A 19,018-nucleotide genomic window follows, 5' to 3' on the forward strand; every position below is an offset into this window, starting at 1 on the left:
AGTGAAACAAATTCATGTAATCTTGCAAATATCCACCAACCAAAAGTAAACCAAGAAGTCAACAGAAGGCAACAAAGCGCAACTGAAAATCTAAGTGGCCACAAGAAAAGGGAAGCTAACAATGAGAACAACATATCTATAAATTGACACAAATTGTTCAGCACTGTCCATGTTAGAACGATTTTTAAGTTTAGCACATTGTGGGCCAAAGGGCCTGTATTGTGCTGTAGGTTTTCTATGTTTCTACAGACAGCAAATAACTTCGGCTACTAGTCTTCACATCTGAATATGGATTGTGGATTTGATTTTAATGCAGCTCTGAACAATAGGTTCACAGACCAGGAAACAGGCACCTAGCTGATTGTCCACATATGCACAAGTCCAATCAACATTACAGTGCACGGATACGACAGTGATTGATACTTGTTTAGGTGCAATGGTGAGAAGACTGTAAATATGGATGTTTGATTTGTCCTGCATTTTCTTTGATCTGTAGCACATAAAATGTGTGTAGTGCTGGGCATAGGCAGATATTTGGGAAGTTGTTGGAAAAGATTATTAGGGATGAGATTACAGAATACCTGGGGGCACATGACAAGATAGACCAAGCCAGCATTGCTTCCCTGAAAAGAAAATCCTGCCTGACTAACCTACTGCAATTTTTAAGGAAATTACAAACAGGATAGACAAAGGAGATGCGGTAGATGTGATGTTCTTGGATTTTCAGAAGGTTTGACAAGGTGCCGCACATGAGGTTGGTTAGCAAGATAAAAGCCCATGGAATTACAGGGGAGTTACTAGAATGGATGAAGCATTGGCTGATTGGCAGAAAATGGACAGTGGGACTAAAGTGATCCTATTCTGACTGGCTGCCGGTTCCCAGTGGAGTTCCACAGGAGTCGGTGCTGGGAACGCAGCTTTTTACGATGTATGTTAATGATTTGGACTATGGGATTAATGGATTTGTCGCTAAATTTGCAGATGATACAAAGATAGGTGGAGGAGCATGTAGTGTTGAGGAAACAGAGAGCCTGCAGAGAGACTTAGTATTTTATTTGCCACTTCTTTGCCCATTCCCCTAAACCATATATGTCAAACTCAAGGCTCGCGGGCCAAATCCGGCCCGCGGTGGAATTATCTTTGGCCCGCGAGATAATATCTAATTACTATTAAAGCTGGCCCCAGTAATCGAAGTGCCTATGGCGTATGATATGGCTAATGCTGAGTTTATTCAGGTACCAGGTTTTCAGGGTTTTTAGTGTTTATTCGGCAGTCTTCTTCATAAGAAACGGAATTTGTAAAGTGAAACACTTTGTAGTTATAGCAGAGACTGAGACACATGAGAGCAGGCTGAAAAAACGGAGGTCCGACTGATCCGGCCCGCATGAAGCTGCATTTTGCTCAATCCGGCCCGTGACCTAAAATGAGTTTGACACCCCTGCCCTAAACTATCTATGTTGTAAAGTGTATGCTCGTGCACTTTGGTGGAAGAAATAAACAGGCAGACTATTATTTAGATGGGGAGAGAATTCAAAATGCAGAGATGCAAAGGGACTTGGGAGTCCTTGTGCAGGATGCCCTAAAGGTTAACCTCCAGGTTGAGTCAGTGGTACAGAAGGCGACTGCAATGTTGGTATTCATTTCTAAAGGTATAGAATATAAGAACAGGGATGTGATGTTGAGGCTCTATGAGGTACTTGTGAGACCACACTTGGATTACTGTGTTCAGTTTTGGACTTATTTTAGAAAGGATATACTGACATTGGAGAGGGTTCAGAGAAGATTCATGAGAATGATTCCAGGAGTGAAAGGGTTACCATATGAGGAACGTCTGGCAGCTCTTGGGCTGTACTCCCTGGAGTTCAGGAGAATGAGGGGGAATCTCACTGAAAGATTCCGAATGTTAAAAGGCCTGAACAGATTAGATACAGCAAAGTTATTTCCCATGGTAGGGGAGTCCAGGACAAGAGGGTATCCTCCATTTAGAACTGAGATGCGGAGAAATTACTTTAGTCAGAAGGTGGTAAATCTGTGGAATTTGTTGCCACGAGCAGCTGTCGAGGCCAAGTCATTGGGTGCACTTAAGACAAAGATAGATAGGTTCTTGATTAGCCAGGGCATCAAAGGGAATGGGGAGAAGGCAGGGAGTAGGGATGACTGCAAGAATTGGATCAGCCCATGATTGAATGGCAGAGCAGACTCGATGGGCCGAATGGCCTGCATCTGCTCCTATCTTATGGTCTTATGATTCAACCGAAAGTGTTGCCATATGTTGCCTGCTGCATCTTGTTTTGTCGAATAAAGAAGCTGCTTTATATCTACCAGTACTTTTCTCCAGTGACTTCATTCAGGCAACAACAATCTATTACGCAGTTTTAAAACTTGGATCTTTATCAATTTACCACTAGAAATGCTGAAAATGTATGATCTGAGTAAACTAAATACAGCTGCGCTCCCATGATTAGAAAACATTAAAATAATCAAAATTTGGGCCAGTTCTGTGGTGAGCCCATCAACTACCCAAGTTTGCAACCAATGCTTCTGGCAATTGTTTGGCTTGGCAGAAATCAATTAAAATGCAACCAAACAATTTCAAAGCTTTTATATTTTGCATTTCTGACGAAGGTACTGCTTGCATTTGGATCAGGTTTCCACTTTAGGAAATCAGCCAAACTGCCTGCAGGTTTTCAAATCAACTCATTAAATCTATGGGTGGGACAGGCAGGAAGAAGAGGGAGACAGTGACAACTCCTATATCCCAGTACTTGGAGTCAGAGTAATACAACACAAACAGGCCCTTCAGCCCAATTGGCCCATGCTGACCACAGCATACCCTTTGCAAGTTTCAGTTGCCTGTGTTTGGCCAGAAGCCCCCCCAACCGCAACCCCCCACCCAACTCCATGAACCTATTCAAATGTCTCCTTAATGTTACAGTTGAACCCATCATGGTCAACTATTCTGCCAGCCCATCCCATGCACTCATTGCCCTCTGTACCAGGACAGCTACCTCCCAGGTCTCTTAAATCTCTTTCTCTTATTTTGTATCCAAGTCCTCTAGTTTTGGACTACCCAATCCTGGGGGAAAAATATGACTGTTCATCTTAACCAAACCCCTTCATTCTCCTGTGGTTCACCTCCCACTATAATTCAGCCCCCTCTAGTCAAAGCAGCAACCTTGCAAATCTCTTCTGAACTCTCTCCAGCTTGCCAGCATCTTTCCTATAAGATGAAACAAAGACTGTATACAATATTACTAGTGTAGCCTCACCAACAACCTATAAAACTACCACATAATGTCCCTACTCCTAAACTCAATGCCCTGAAGTCTAGCTTGTTGAATACTTTCTTCAACTCCATATCTACTTGCACAGCGGTTTTCTGTAAACTGGGCACTTGCATGCCCAGATCCCTTTGTTCCAAAACACTCATCAGTCCCCTGCCATTCACATCTAGGTCCCTGGTTTGCCTGACCAGTATGCATCAATGCATCATCTTGCACTTGTCTAAGTTGAAATTCACTTGCCATAGCTCAACCCATCTCCATAACTGATCAAGATCTCTTTTCAATTCATTGTTACCTGCTTCACTGTCGTTAAGACTCACAAATTTAGCAGCATCAGCCAACTTGCTAATCACACCATGATCACTCACATCAGGATCATTTACATAAATAACAAAATAGAGGCCCCAACACTAACCCCTGGAGCACACCATGCGTCACAGGCTTCCAGACAAAGAATCAATCTTCAATCATCACCCTCTGCTTCCCATCATCGAGCCAATTCTGAATCCACCTCACAAACACTCCAGAATCCCATGGAACAACTTTCCAGATCAACCGTCCATGCAGGACCTTGTTAAAAAGCCTGACTCAAAACCAGACAGATAATATCCACTACCCTACCTTCATCTATCTCCTTTGTTACCCGGGGTTTACTCCCAAAGGCCTTTCCCATGAGTAGGTACAGCCACAAGGCAGCAGAGATTTGAGATCAGAGTTTTCCTTCTCCTAGCTGAACTGCGAACCATGGCTGATAAACCCCATCTGCGTAAAGTGACTGGTTTTAAGGTGCCAGTAACCCGCCTTTGCCCCTTCTCCTGTCAGTAGAAATGTTTCTGCCTGGCTGAGTAGCTTAGTCACACGTGAAGGCCAAGAGTTGAACTTGGCTGTCAGTAGCTATTTGAGACGCATAGCATTGAAAGCATTTAATAGGTAGTGAGAGTTTATCCCCAAAACCTCCCCCGGCTATGACAACCTTAAGGAACCAGGTCCCACAAACAAAAAAAATAAAGCTGTCAGATAATCTGGTTTGGTTGTTATGGTTAAGAGGAAAATGTTTGCATGGAGTCAAAAGAGAAGTCACTCTCTCTCTCTCCTACAGGGAGAAGCTTTATTTTAAAGCTTCCCAACACAATCCATGAGAAATTAAAACTTGGATCTCCAAATGTCCATCGACATCTTCAAGAACAGGAAGGTGTCCATCCAGATCATAGAAACACTAAGATAAAATCAGCAGTTTGGTCCTCGAGTGTTCTGAAACCTTCCAAATAAACACCTTTCCTCAACCCCAATCTCACTTTGGTTACCAAAAATACAAAAGTTTAAGACAAAATTGACCATGCATCGACTGTCATTTGTGGAAAAATGTTACAGACGTCTATGAAGTATAGCTTTCTTTTCCTCAGTTCACAATCAAGCCAAACTTGCAAACTAGCTAATCAAGTTTGTTTCCCTTAAAATCTCAAAACCTTCAACAAAAGAACAACTTAATTAACAGATACCATAACCAGCAAATTAAATAATCTTTCACTGTATGCTTATGTACATCTACATTGGATCACCACCAAAGTCAATACATTTTTTGCATGTTGCTCAGAACTGCTCTTGATATTCAGGTGTGGTATAACCAGGGCTTTGTCACATCTCCTACACCTTATATACTGGTCCTGTCAATAAAGGCTGAAAGTTATTTTGATTATATTGTCTTCCAGTCTGTGTTATTTCCAGGATTTCCTTCGACCTGTGATTTTGAGCTACTTGCCAATTTTTCACTCTGCCATTTTAATATCCCATGTGGACAACACACATTTTTCTATGTTGAAACTAAGTTTTTTCCCCCCCACTCAAAACAATATTTGTAACTTAACATCACCTATTCTGCTTGTGATAGCAACAATTCTTGTGCCACGGACATGATATATATCCCACTAATCAGTCATGAACCAAAAATAGCAAACAGCAACAATCTCAGCATTAATTATTTTTTTTTTACAAAGCACAATAAATCATTTACTGCCCATCTGAAAACCTATCTCATCCCCTGCCTCTTGGACAATTTCCTAGCCAGGTTAATAATTTACCTCCAGTTACATGGATTAACTTGAGCCAACACTTAGGTGATGGACTTTGCCAAAAATCTTCTGCCCTCTTTCACCTTTCTGAAATATGGAATTTATTTGCAATTTTTTACTCTAGAAGAGATATTCTTCTAAAGGAGAAGTTGGGGAAATTATAGTACGTGCATCTGCTGCATATTCTACATAATCTTGGAACAGAAACCATTTGTTGTCGCGTCCTTTAGTACCATTAATTTCTACAAAAATATTTTGGTTATGTTAATTTTAGCAAGCTCCCAATTCCATATTTGTTTCCTATCTTAATCAGGTAACATTACTGTAACTAAATTTTGTTAATTTTGAAGAGCTCTTCAAGTTGATTTTCCTCATTCCTTTCCAAAGCCTGTTTTTTTTTAGTTTAAACAAGACAAAAATTTGAAAAACTGTAATGTAGAAAAACATTTAGTTACCAACATTAGAAGGAAGAATGAACAAGTGATTTAACTTGAGAATATATAATGTTGCAGCAAAGTGATATGGGGGAGGGAGTGGAGGTACATCCAACACAAAATTATTGCAAGCAGGTACACAAAGTGTGCTGTAGGTCTTCACAGCTGGAAATTTCATCTTCATATTTAAGGAAGGATGTACACACATTGAAGGTCGTATAGAACTTTCACTAGATTGACTCCTGGGATAAACAAAGTGACATACAAAGACTGAACATGTTGGGATTATGCTCAGAATTTCAAAGAATAAGAAGTGATTTTACAGAAACTGACAAATTATTAGAGTGGAAACAAAGAATGCTTTTTAAGTGAAGTTAACTAAAAATAGAGGACAGAGTTATAGAATTAGAGGTCACCCACTTCAGTTGGAAATGAGAAGGAACTTCTCTCAGAGGACTGCAACTCTTTGGAATTTGCTACTCAGAGAACTGAGGTGACAAAGTTATTGAATATATTCAAGAGAGTTACCAACAGGCATTTAAATTTCAAGGGAATTAAAGGACATGAGAAAAGTGGTATTCAGGCCAAGACTGGATCAGCTTTCAGCTTAATGAATCACAGAGTAATCTCAGGTGGTCAAATGCAGCCTGATTCCTTTGTTTTATGCTTTTCAAAAAAACTTTTCCCATCCACTTTACATTGTTCCTTACCTCTACTTGTACAAGACCTCCTTTCTTTTCCTGAACTTAAAACTATAAACTGGTTTTATATCTGCTTTTTTTTCCCTTTAAAACAAACATCTTCTGCTGCTCTCACATAGATTTTAGCCATCAGACTTTCCCTCTGAAACAGGACAAAGTTCTGTTGAATTCAAAACATTTGCAATTACCTTGTATTTCCTACATTCAACCATGATGTACATAATTAACAAAGCCAGTTCAAAGGGCTGATTCCTCTTCCCATGTTCACATAATGATCCCCATTGGCTTTTTTTTTAAATGCAGGAAGACAACTCATTATATTACCTTAGACAGTATTTCCAACATGCAATACTTCTTTCAAGCAGCAATGCATTAACAAGATCCAGACAAGGTTGACACTGCAGTGTGTTGACAAAATTGTTGCCAAAAACACAAAGGTTAAACACCAAAAGTCAAACATCAGACTTAGCTAGAGGATGTTCAATTTGCCGAGTCCCATCATGGCACAACAACCAGGACCCTTTGTACAAGAGGTCAGTCTGACAATTCAGGAAGCACTTCATTCACCTCCTGAAGAATCCCAGACCACTTTGGCTTAGGTAACAGAGAGCAATATGACAAACAACTGGAAAGATACTCAAAGATATGTCCGAGGAAATCTGCAGATGCTGGAAATTCAAACAACAACACACACAAAATGCTAGTAGAACACAGCAGGATAGGCAGCATCTATAGGGAGAAGCGCTGTCGACGTTTCGAGCGCTTCTCCCTATAGATGCTGCCTAGCCTGCTGTGTTCTACCAGCATTTTGTGTGTGTTGTTGTTCAAAGATATGCCCCATTTTTTTTTCAAAAATGATGTATTTTAATAAACAGATGAAGAAAACATAAATAAACTTCTGACCTTCAAGTAAAGAATGCAGTATCTGACCAACAATAATTTGGACCTCAGCCTCTGCGGGATAGCTATTTTATATGCAAGCTTTGCCCATATGCTGCAATCTGTGAGTGAGGTTGAGATGATTTTGTTTTGGTGAAAAGCTGACGAGGTTAAAGTTTCCCATTCCTCCTGCTTTTGAACTCCACTCCTGCAGAGGAGGATTGTTGGAGGCAAGGTGCCATATTGCCACGTAGACGATAGTGGAGAGCTGCTTGAATCCAGTATGCAATGGGATTGGAAATCAGGTATCATGCACAGCAGATTTAGAACATGAATTAATCTGTAATTTTTAAAATGCTGTATTTTCTAAAGCAGACAGAGAGCACAATCCTTTAGGAAAAACAAGTGATTTTGTTTTTAACAGCCAGTACATAATCTAGTCAACATTATACTTAACTAATGCTTTATATGTAATAAGGTCATGAGGGGTCAACAAATCAAAGTATTTCTATCCACTAACCTTTTTCTGAAAACTCAAAGTACAGTAAACTGAGCAGATGGCAAGGCAACCTTTCAGTTTCTGTTGAAAATGCTTTATCTTTAAAGTTTCATTTCCTATCACTTGCTTACACAATTCCACATACATTCACATTCAGTTAAATGTAATAGTTTAGGAAGTCATTTTATTTCCTCCCTTCTGTTTTTTCAGTTCCATTTTGTACAGCCTCTTCAATCCTTCACCCAAATTCATCCTACTCTATTTATTTCAACCTTCCCTTGTCCAATTCCACTTCCATGCACTGAAATACATTTCCCAACTTTGCCTTCACATCTCAGCTTGCAAAGAAATGAAGAAAACTTTAATCTAATTCCCAGCTCATGTGGTAAACTTCCTTCCCATCACACTCCCCACAATTTTCATCAACCACCACAAAATACATCCTCATTGTACTCCCAGCACCACGTACAGAAGTTGTCCTCCAGTTTCTGGCACTATCCCTACCCTCCCCAATTGTAACCTCCCTGCGCTCCAAGCTGGATCCATCCATCAAGTGCCAGCTCTTGCTGGTTACCTGAACTCTTTCAGTCCAGATGAAGGGTGTTCACCCAAAAACGTCAACTGTCCATTTCCCTCCATAGCTACTGCCTGACCCGCTGGGTTCTTCCAGTGTTTTGTGCATTACTCTGTCAACAATCCTCCTTTCTCTACTAAGCATCCTGTCCTCTCTCGCCTCAACACTCCTGTGTCCTACACCTCCAGGGACTAATGCTTGTCAACAGTCCTCCCCAATACTGTACTTCAATTCTCGTCTTCAACCCGTTCCATCAAACTGAGATCTTTGGCAACCCCTGACTCCACATCATCACGACTATCCCCAATCATGCCCATAATACAGCTGCCTACACATAGCCACTAACATCGCATATCACAACCTCTCCCATTATTGCCCCTACTCTCCAGCCCTCCTCTTTCTACCTACAGGTTAGTCCCCCAAACTTCAGTCCTTAGTCTCCCATATCCCGCTATAACTAACCAGTTCAAATTTGCCCCTCCACCCCCGCCTGCCGCGCTCTCCCTCTTTACCTCTCCCCACTATCCAGCTCTCTCACAATTCCAGCCCCAGCCCCAGTCCCACTCACCACTGACTCGCAATGCCGCTCCCCCTCTTCCCGCCAGCCCTACCACCAACCTGTCTTCACTGACGCTGATAACCCCATCTTCCTTGGGGATGATGGCTGCCATGTTCACTACATCCTGAGAGCCCTCGATCTTGCTGAGCAGCACAGGCCTGCGAGTTAGCGCCTTCGACTTGTGCTCCGCCGCCATGGTGATGCTACTCACCGCCCTCCGAGCAGTCCCCACTACGCAGACGTGAGAGTCGGCGGCACAGTTCAGCACCAAAATCAATCCGGTCAGTGCAACGTCGTAATGCTTCCCCTAGAAATAGTCTGTCAAACTCAGAATCCAGTCAATGTACGGACTCTATTTTATCTTCCATTTAGAAATGAAGACATTTTTTGCTACTTACAATGACACAGAAGGTCGTCATTTGACCCATACAGGCATTAGGGGGAACGATTCTCATTAGTTCAATGCCCCTCATTATTTCCCTGCGTCCCTGTAAATTATTCGGTCACATGTCTATTAACTGCACCTTCCCACCAGTACACTACACAAAGCTGTCGACAGTTAACTACCAGCTCAAGCACTTTGGAGTAAGGAGGTCAGGGTGTGTTGTGTGTTCTGAATACTATGTGCCCCCACCCGCCGTAGCCCAAACAGCTAATGGAATGCATTGCTGAATACCAAGGGATAGACTACTTGTAAGATCTAACTTCTTTTCCCAACCTAGATAAGTGGAGACATCCAGGGGCAATCGAAATAATCAGGTTTTAGTCTCATAATAACATCAAAAGAGGTCTATCAGGTTCCAGGGGAACAATCTCATTAATCTCCAATCCCCATTTTCCAGTTATTCCTGAAATTTTTTTCCTCAAATTCAAAATTTTAATGTAATTTCCTGTACACTAGTGTAAAGGACAATGAAATAACTGATACCCATCTTCACATTCTGTGAGGAGCCCCAAGGCAATAATGGAAACTTCTGCTTCGCATTTCTCCAGCTCCATTATATATTTCTTTTAATAATAATTTCCTCCACAACAGTATTTCTGATTTGTTTTCCTTTACACTTAACAATTGATTTCCCAGCACTATTGGGAATCTTAATCACATCCAAATTATTTCCAGAATTTTACCTGTTGACCACCAAGACTGCAAAGATAAGGTTTCCCTTTTTTCTTCACTTTACATGCCACACTTTCATAATTAACATATCATCATATCACAGCTCCACTGTGATTCCAGCAACAAGCATGTTTTCCCCTTGCTCCCCACTCCACATCATGTGGTGACTGTTCCCTTTGTGATTCTCTGCTACATCCACACCCTTTATCTTACAATACCTGCTTTTGATATTTTCCCTTCCCACCATGAAGGATTTCAATGCAACAGTTCACCCGTACTTCAGGTTTACTGAATTGATATCAGTGTTACTATGCAGTCACATCTACCTTGCAGAAAACAAACGCAGATTGGGTGAATGCTTGCAGAACAATTCACATTAATTTTCTAACCCACACCCAACCTGCCGCCTCTATCTTTGGCCTTTGACATAAAGTCAAAAGAACAGTGTTTCATCTGCCAGCTGCACATAGTACAACTCCCAGAACAAAACACTGCGCTCAGGGAAAACCAGAAAACCAGGTTGTGTCAGAACTGATCATTTACCTGCATTAATTTCGTTTGTTTATAATTTGTCATATTTACCAGGCTGCAGCAAAATTCCCTGCATACATGAAGCTCACAGAGTAAACTGTATACAGGTAAAAATAAATATATAAATACAGCAATGTGCACAAATATTAAAATGGTACAAAGATCGTAGTACAATAAAAGTTAGTCAAATTTATTGTCCTATGCCCAAGTACATGAATGCACATGCACAGTGAAAAACTTTGTTGCAGCAGCATCATATAAACAGTATTCACAAGAAAAGCATACATTAAACATAACTTGTAGATAATTTTACAAGACAGAAGAAACAATGTCCATTTTAGAGCAATGTGGTCATAGATTTGCTAAACTGTTGTAATTAGGGTTCTGCCTTCTGTGCACAATTTGATGCAATGAATGATGTGAATTCGGTTGAATGGTTGGTCCAAAAACTGAATGGTTGAAGCGAAGAAGCTGTCCTTGAACCTAGTAGTATTCACTTCTGTACCTCCTGCCCAACGGTAGTCGCAAGAAAATGGCCAAGAGTGGAGATCTTTAATGATGCATGGTGCCTTGAGGCAATGCATCCTGCAGACACTACCAAAAGTATGTGCTTGTGATGTACTGAGCAAAGTCACTACTCTCGACAGCTTCTTACATTCCTACACATTCAAATTGCCATAGCAGACTGTGATACAACCAGTCAGGATACGTTCAACCAGCACTTCTGCAAAGTTTGTTTGTATGTTCAGTGGCAAGCCAAACATCCTTGATCTCCGAAGAGAGCAAAGATGATGACATACGTTCCCCGTGATCTCACTTGAGGTAATGCAAAATGAAATGCTAAAGTAACAACCAAAAGGCATTGAGTTAGTAGAACTGTGGCAGCACCACTAGGAAGGGAACGTGAAGGAAGCGATTACTTCCGACGTTTGAAAGAAGTGGGGAAGAAGCTGTTCTTAAATCTGTGATCTTAAACTCCTGTACCTTCTCCCAGAAAGGAGAAGAGAGAAAGGGAACGGCCAGGATGGCAGACATCCTCAACAATATTATCAGACTACTTTCTATAGCGCATCTGTAGGTCTTTGACAGAATCCTCAATGACATGATAAATTGATTCAGGTGCTGAAGAAAGTAAATACACTGCAGCACTTTCTTGCTCATCACATCAGTGAGGTAACTGGTACAAACAACAAAATTCACAACATACTGTATGGCAGTGACAATAAAACCTACTTCTGATTCTGTTTCTGAACCTGACGCTGTCGACCATCTCTACAGTAGTTTCGTTGATGAGGCAAAGCTTACTCTGGTTTTCTCTCCTCCACAGATGCCTGCTGATTTGCTGAGCATTTCCCAAATTATCTCAGATTTTCAGCAACCGGGGACATGTGGCACATGTGGCAGGGTACAGATTACAAGTCCACCCTGCAGGTCAACAATGACACCGCCCTTCCTGACAGGCTGAATGCCTTCTGTGCACAATTTGATGCAATGAATGAAGTGACATCGAGGCAAGCCCCCCTCTCCCCTGAAGCCAGGGTAAACCCCTGCAAATCTCTGAGGCCAGACAACATACCTGGCCAAGTGCTGAGGGATTGTGCAGTCCAACTAACAGCGGTCTTAACAGACATCTTTACCAACTCTTTATGACAGACTACTGTCCCTGCAGGCTTCAAGACAGCCATCATCATTCCAGTGCCCAAGAGAGCAATGTTAACTGGCCTAAATGATTTCTGCCCAGTGGCACTGACTTCAACTATCATGAAGGGCTTTGAGTGGCTGGTAATTGATCATATAAAGTCCCGCCTTCCAGCTACATTGGACACTTTCCTGTTCACCTTCTGATCGAACTGGGCCACTGATGATGTCAGCGGAAGTTGTGGAGAATTACGGGTTCTTTCTTCAACGAAAGGGGCTTCCCTTCCTCCACCATCAACACTGCCCTCAACCGCATCTCATCCAGTTCACGCACGTCTGCCCTCACCCCATCCTCCCGCCACACTACCAGGGATAGGGTTCCTCTTGTCCTCACCTACCACCCCACAAGCCTCCACATCCAGCACATAATTCTCCATAACTTCTGCCATCTCCAATGGGATCCCAACACCAAGCACATCTTTCCCTCCCCACCCCCTATCTCTCTGCTTTCCACAGGGATCGCTCCCTATGTCCATTTGTCCCCCCCCCCCCATCCCTTCCCACCGATCTCCCTCCTGGCACTTACCTTGCAAGCGGAACAAGTGCTACACCTGCCCTTACACTTCCTCCCTCACCACCATTCAGGGCCCCAGACAGTCCTTCCAGGTGAGGTGACTCTTTACCTGTGAGTCTGGTGGGCTCATCTACTATTTCCATTGCTCCTGGTATGGCCTCCTGTATATCGGTGAGACTTGACGTGGATTGGGAGACCACTTCGCCTGGCACCTAGGCTCCGTCCTCCAGAGAAAGCGGGATCTCCCAGTGGCCACCCTTTTTAATTCCACTTCCCATTCCCATACCATCATGTCTATCCATGGCCTCTTCCACTGTCATGATGAGGTTGGAGGAACAACACCTTGTATTCCATCTGGATGGACTGCAACCTGATGGCATGAACATCAACTTCTCAGACTTCTGGTAATTGCTCCCTCCCCCCTTCACCATTCCCCATCCCCTTTTCCCTCTCTCACCTCTTCTGCTTGTCCATCCATTGCCTCCCTCTGGTGCTCCTCCCCCCTTTTCTTTCGTCCATGGTCTTCTGTCCTCTTCTATCAGACTCACCCTTTCCGCCCTGTATTTCTTTCACCAATCAACTTCCCAGCTCTTCATTTCATCCCTCCCCCTTCAGTTTTTACCTATCACTTTGTGTTCCTCTCTCACCTTCCCCACCCCCCCCCCCACCTTTTAAATCTACTCCTCAGCTTTTTCTCTCTAGTCCCGCCAAAGGGCCTCAGCCCAAAACATCGACTGTACTCTTTTCCATAGATGCTGCCTGGCCTGCTACGCTATACAATACAACTGCTACATAGACATCCAAAGCATAGTAAATTTAAATTTTTAATTGTCCCGTTCAGGCCTGAAGGTTTAATCGCTGTGGAGGATTTCTTACTCTTGTGGGATAACGCCTCTTTCCTGACAAGGGGGATCGCTCTGCTTGGCAGGTGAGACTGTGGCTGTGAAACAGTCTCAGGTCCTGTGGCCTCATCCGTGTTGTAGGAGTTGAGTCTGGAACTGCAGGAAGTGGTTCTGACAGCTTTGGCTGCTTTTCTTTCTGGACATGTTGGCATCCTGAACTGTGTACGGCAAGCTGTTCAACCTGCTGACCTATCCCAGGCCACCAGACCAAGCTTCAAAATAATCCTTTCATTTTGACCATGCCGAAATGATCAGCATGTACTGTAGCTCGTCTAACATTTTACCTCTCAACTTGGATGGTACAATTCTGAATTCCCAATAAGGCAATCCCCATCAAGGGAAAATTCACCCCTGCACTGCTATAAATGAGATAACGGGAGTTCCAGCCATTTTGGGTGGTCATGTAGAGCTGAGACAGTGTGGAGCATTTTCTGGTTTCCCCTTGGATCATCTCTGCCAAAAGAGGGAGACTTTTGATTTGAGAGCATACATCACGAGGAGTGCCCTCTTTTGTAAGTTTTTCAGGCATTTCCTTCCCCAAGGGTAAATGCAACAATGCATCAGCATTCCTATAACTAGTTGCCCTTCTGAACTCAAGCTTGTAATTGTGACGTCCAAGAAAAGGAACTCATCTCTACGTTCAAGCTGCTGCTGTTTGTGGAACACTCGTCGGTAGGTTGAAAATGGACACTAGCGGTAGATGATCAGTAATGAGGGTAAACTCTCTCCCATACAAGTAGCGGTGAAATGTTTTACACTCCAAACCAAACTCAAGGCCTCTCTGTCAATCTGTGCATAAATTTTCGTGCAGCGGTAAGGGAACATGATGCAAAGTCTATGGGGCATTCACCTCCATCAGTCGGAACATGTGACATGACTGCACCCTATACCATTAGGCGAGGCGTCACAGGAAGCTTCACTGGACGATGTGGATCATAATGTGTGAGTACAGTGTCTGATATCACACTTCCTTTACCTTTTGGAAAGCCACCTCACTCTGCTTTGTCCATTGCCATTTCTTCCAACCTGTAGTAATGAATTCAAGGACAGTAGTGAGTTCACAGTAGCTAGGTTTTGCGGGAACCTGTTATATAGAACTCTTACATGTTATATCAAACTCTTCTCCCTCCTGCCATCTGGGAAAAGGCACCGAAGCATTCGGGCTCTCACGAACAGACTATGTAACAGTTTCTTCCCCCAAACAATCAGACTCCTCAATACCCAGAGTCTGGACTGACACCAACTTACTGCCCTCTACTGTGCCTATTGTCTTGTTTATTATTTATTGTAATGCCTGCACTGTTTTGTGCACATTATGCAGTCCTGTGTAGGTCTGTAGTTTTTTTTTCTGTGTTGTTTTTATATAGTTCAGTGTAGTTTTTGTACTGTTTCATGTAGCACCATGGTCCTGAAAAACATTGCCTCGTTTTTACTGTGTACTGTACCAGTAGTTCTGGTTAAAATGACAATAAAAAGTGACTTGACTTGATATAGTAATTGACGAATCCTAAAAAGGACCTCAGATGTGACTCATCCTATAGCCTTGGGGTATCCACCACTGCTTGAATCTTCTCAGCACACTTTTGCAAACTGATGCATAAGGGGTAGTGGAGGTACGATTTGTCCATCTGTGTTGATCACCCCATCCTTGACAAAGCTGTCCCACCGTGAACACGATCTGTTATGAGTCTACATGATGCTTTCAGATCAGGTCATGCATACCACACACCTCTGTCGCACTGCTCAAGTGTGCTTCTCTGAACCATCCGATTGGCCTATCAGCGTTCTCTTTGGGAACTAGTTGACTTTATCAGCATTTCTAATCTGGCTTTTGTTCACGATTGTACTTAATGAAAAAAAATGGTGTGACCACAGTAAGTGATGCTTGGTTTAAGGAATTCACACTTGTTGTGTCATGGTCTGAGCCCATAATCTTCTAATAACACATTCTTAAGATTTTTGAGATGTTCCTTGTCATCCTTACTGGTAACAATAATGTCCTACAGGTAACAGTGAATGTCAGGGCAGCCTTGAAGCTCCTGGTCCACAGCTTTCTGCCCGAATGCAGGTACATTCTGAAGTGTTTTCCTCCAGAAAGATTTGCAAAGATATCCTCTGTAGGTGTGACATTTTCATTTAAAATTATTTTACCCTTGATATGTCTGAGTTTTCCAATGGTATCCTTGAACTCTGTTGAGGCATCATCCAGCATGTTTTTAAATTCACTTTCAATTCACTTTATTGCAGGGGATGTGGTATGCATATAGTGGATAGATTTCCAATTAAGTTGTAGTTAGAAAACATAGAAACATAGAAAACCTACAGCACAATACGGGGCCTTTCAGCCCATAAAGCTGTGTCAAATATGTCCTCACCTTAGAACTACCTAGGCTTACCCATAGCCCACTATTTTTCAAGGTACCACCATGTACCTATCCAGGAGTCTCTTAAAAGACCCTATCGTTTCCACCTTCACCACTGCTGCTGGCAGCCCATTCCATGAACTCACCACTTTCTGTGTAAAAAAACTTACCCCTGACATCTCCTCTGTACCTACTACCAAGCACATTAAAATTATGCCCTTTCATGCTTGTCATGGTCTGGTCTGTGATGTCCGCAGTCCGGTTCACGGTCTGGTCCATGGAGTCCAGACTCCGGGTCTTCTGGCTGTCCCTTGTTTCATTTGGGCTTAATCATAGGCACGTGATTCTCGTCTTGGGGCCGGGAATATAAGTGGCCCTGGGTTGGAGTGTAGGTGCTGGTTTGTCTTGTTGGTATCCTGTTCTTGCCTCTATGGGGGAAGTCAGGCTATCTTTGCTGTTACCCTGAGGCTAGACTGTTCCCTTCCTTCCCCCGTAGCCTGGCCCATAGCCCTGTCGGCTACCTTGCCTGTATTGCTGTCAATTTCAGCTGCGGGAGTGAGACTGGAGCCTTGCCATGCCAACAGAAGGAACTATCTATTGTTGAGCTTGGAACTGTCTCTGTGTTTAGTGTCTGTGTGTGAGTCCCAACCCTATGTCCTGTCACCTAGGAGGGGTCCTGATTCTGTGTAAAGCCCTGGCCCTATGTCCTGTTCCCAAGGAGGGGTCCTATATCTGTGTTCTGTGTTCCTGTGCTTCAGTCCAAGGCTCTGTGGAGGTTCCATTCTGTGTCCAAGTTCAAGTCGTAGCCTAGGCCCTGAGTCCTGGTCTCGTCTGGGGCTAGTGTCCGTGTCCAGCTACGCCTCACCCTGCTTCTGCTTTGCTCTCCCTTGACCTAGGCTTTGTGTTCCTGCTCTCCCTTGATCGAGATCAAGTCAGTGCTTCATGTCCTCGTCCAGCCCTGGAGTCCCGTGTCCCGCCCCCACGTCCAGTCCTCACCTGGATCTGGAGTCCAAGCCCGAGTCAAGACGTAGGTTCCGGGTCCCTGTCCAGTCTCTGGCTCGGAGTCCATTTGGGTCCATTCCCAACGCCCACCTTATGACAATGCTAGCCATTTCAGACCTGGGGAAAAAGCCTCTTACTATCCACACCATCAATGCCTCTCATTATCCTGTACACCCTCCATCAGGTCGCCTCTCATCCTCCGTCGCTCCAAGGAGAAAATGCTGAGTTCATTCAACCTATTCTCATAAGGCATGCTCCCCAATCCAGGCAACATCCTTGTAAATCTCCTCTGCACCCTTTCTAAGGTTTCCACGTCCTTCCTGTAGTGAGGCGACAGGAATTGAGCACAGTACCTCTCGGCTCTTAAACTCAATCCCATGACTAATGAAGGCCAATGCACCGTATACCTTCTTAACCAAACAGTCAACCTGTGTAGGCTCTTTGAGAGTCCTACGAACTCAGAACCCAAGATCCCTCTGATCCTCCACTCTGCCAAGAGTCTTACCGTTCGTTAATGCTATATTCTGCCATCATATTTGACCTACCAAAATGAACCACCTCACACTTATCTGGGTTGAACTCCATCTGCCACTTCTCAGCCCAGTTTTGCATCCTATCAATATCCTGCTGTAACCTCTGACAGCCCTCCACACTATCCACAACACCCCCAACCTTTGTGTCATCAGTAAACTTATTAACCCATCCCTCCACTTCCTCATCCAGGTCATTTATAAAAATCACAAAGAGTAGGGGTCCCAGAACAGATCCCTGAGGCACACCACTGGTCACCGGACTCCATGCAGAATATGACCCATCTACAACCACTCTTTGCCTTCTGTGGGCAAAACAGTTCTGGTTCCACAAAACAATTTCCCCTTGGATCCCATGCCTCCTTACTTTCTCCAAAGCCTTGCGTGGAGTGCCTTATTAAATGACTTACTGAAATCCATATACACTACATCTACGGCTCTACCTTCATCAATGTGTTTAGTCACATCCTCAAAAGATTCAATCAGGCTCCTAAGGCATGACCTGCCCTTGATAAAACCATGCTGACATCATATTATGCCTCTCCAAATGTTCATAAATCCTGCCTCTCAGGATCTTCTCCATCAACTTACCAATCACTGAAGTAAGACTCACTGGTCTATAATTTCCTGGGCTATCCTTACTCCCTTTCTTGAATAAGGGAACAACATCTGCAACCCTCCTCTCCCATCCTCATTGATGATGCAAAGATCATAGCCAGAGGCTCAGCGATCTCCTCCCTCACTTCCCACAGTAGCTTGGGGTACATCCCGTCTGGTCTCGGTGACTTATCCAACTTGATGCTTTCCAAAAGCTCCAGCACATCCCCTTCCTTAATATCTACATGCTCAAGCTTTTCAGTCCACTGCAAGTCATCCCTACATCATCAACATCCTTTTCCGTAGTGAATACTGAAGCAAAGTATCCATTATGTACCTCTGCTATCTCCTCCGGTCCTATATACACTTTTCCACTGTTACACTTGATTGGTCCTATTTTCTCACGCATTATCCTCTTGCTCCTCACATACTTGTAGAATGCCTTGGGGTTTTCCTTAATCCTGTCTGCCAAAGCCTTCTCATGGCCCTTTCTGGCTCTCCTAATTTCATTCTTAAGCTCCTTCCTGCTAGCCTTATAACCTTCTAGATTTCTGTCATTATCTAGTTTTATGAACCTTTCATAAGCCTTTCTTTTCTTCTTGACTAGATTTTCAACTGCCTTTGCACACCACAGTTTCTGTACCCTACCATCCTTTCCCTGTCTCATTGGAATGTACTTATGCAGAACACCATGCAAATATCCTCTGAACATTTGCCACATTTCTTCCATACGTTTCCCTGGGAACATCTGTTTCCAATTTATGC

At 43.3% G+C, this 19,018-nt stretch overlaps 1 protein-coding gene across 2 annotated transcripts in view; it reads right to left on the reverse strand.

Annotated features, from left to right (window-relative positions):
- Positions 1-9,250, reverse strand: part of wdfy2 (WD repeat and FYVE domain containing 2) — a 65,246-nt gene extending 55,996 nt beyond the window's left edge. The window contains exon 1 of one of the 2 annotated variants that reach the window (XM_073045901.1): positions 9,059-9,250. In XM_073045901.1, coding sequence (XP_072902002.1) covers positions 9,059-9,195 — 137 coding nt within the window. In that variant the 5' untranslated portion in view covers positions 9,196-9,250. Of the gene's footprint in view, positions 1-6,497; positions 6,596-9,058 lie in introns of those variants that run through there. The other variant, XM_073045902.1, reaches the window with a different exon arrangement.
- Between the last annotated feature and the right edge of the window lie 9,768 nt (positions 9,251-19,018).

Source organism: Hemitrygon akajei, chromosome 5 (genome assembly GCF_048418815.1).
Source record: "Hemitrygon akajei chromosome 5, sHemAka1.3, whole genome shotgun sequence".
Classification (NCBI taxonomy): domain Eukaryota; kingdom Metazoa; phylum Chordata; class Chondrichthyes; order Myliobatiformes; family Dasyatidae; genus Hemitrygon; species Hemitrygon akajei.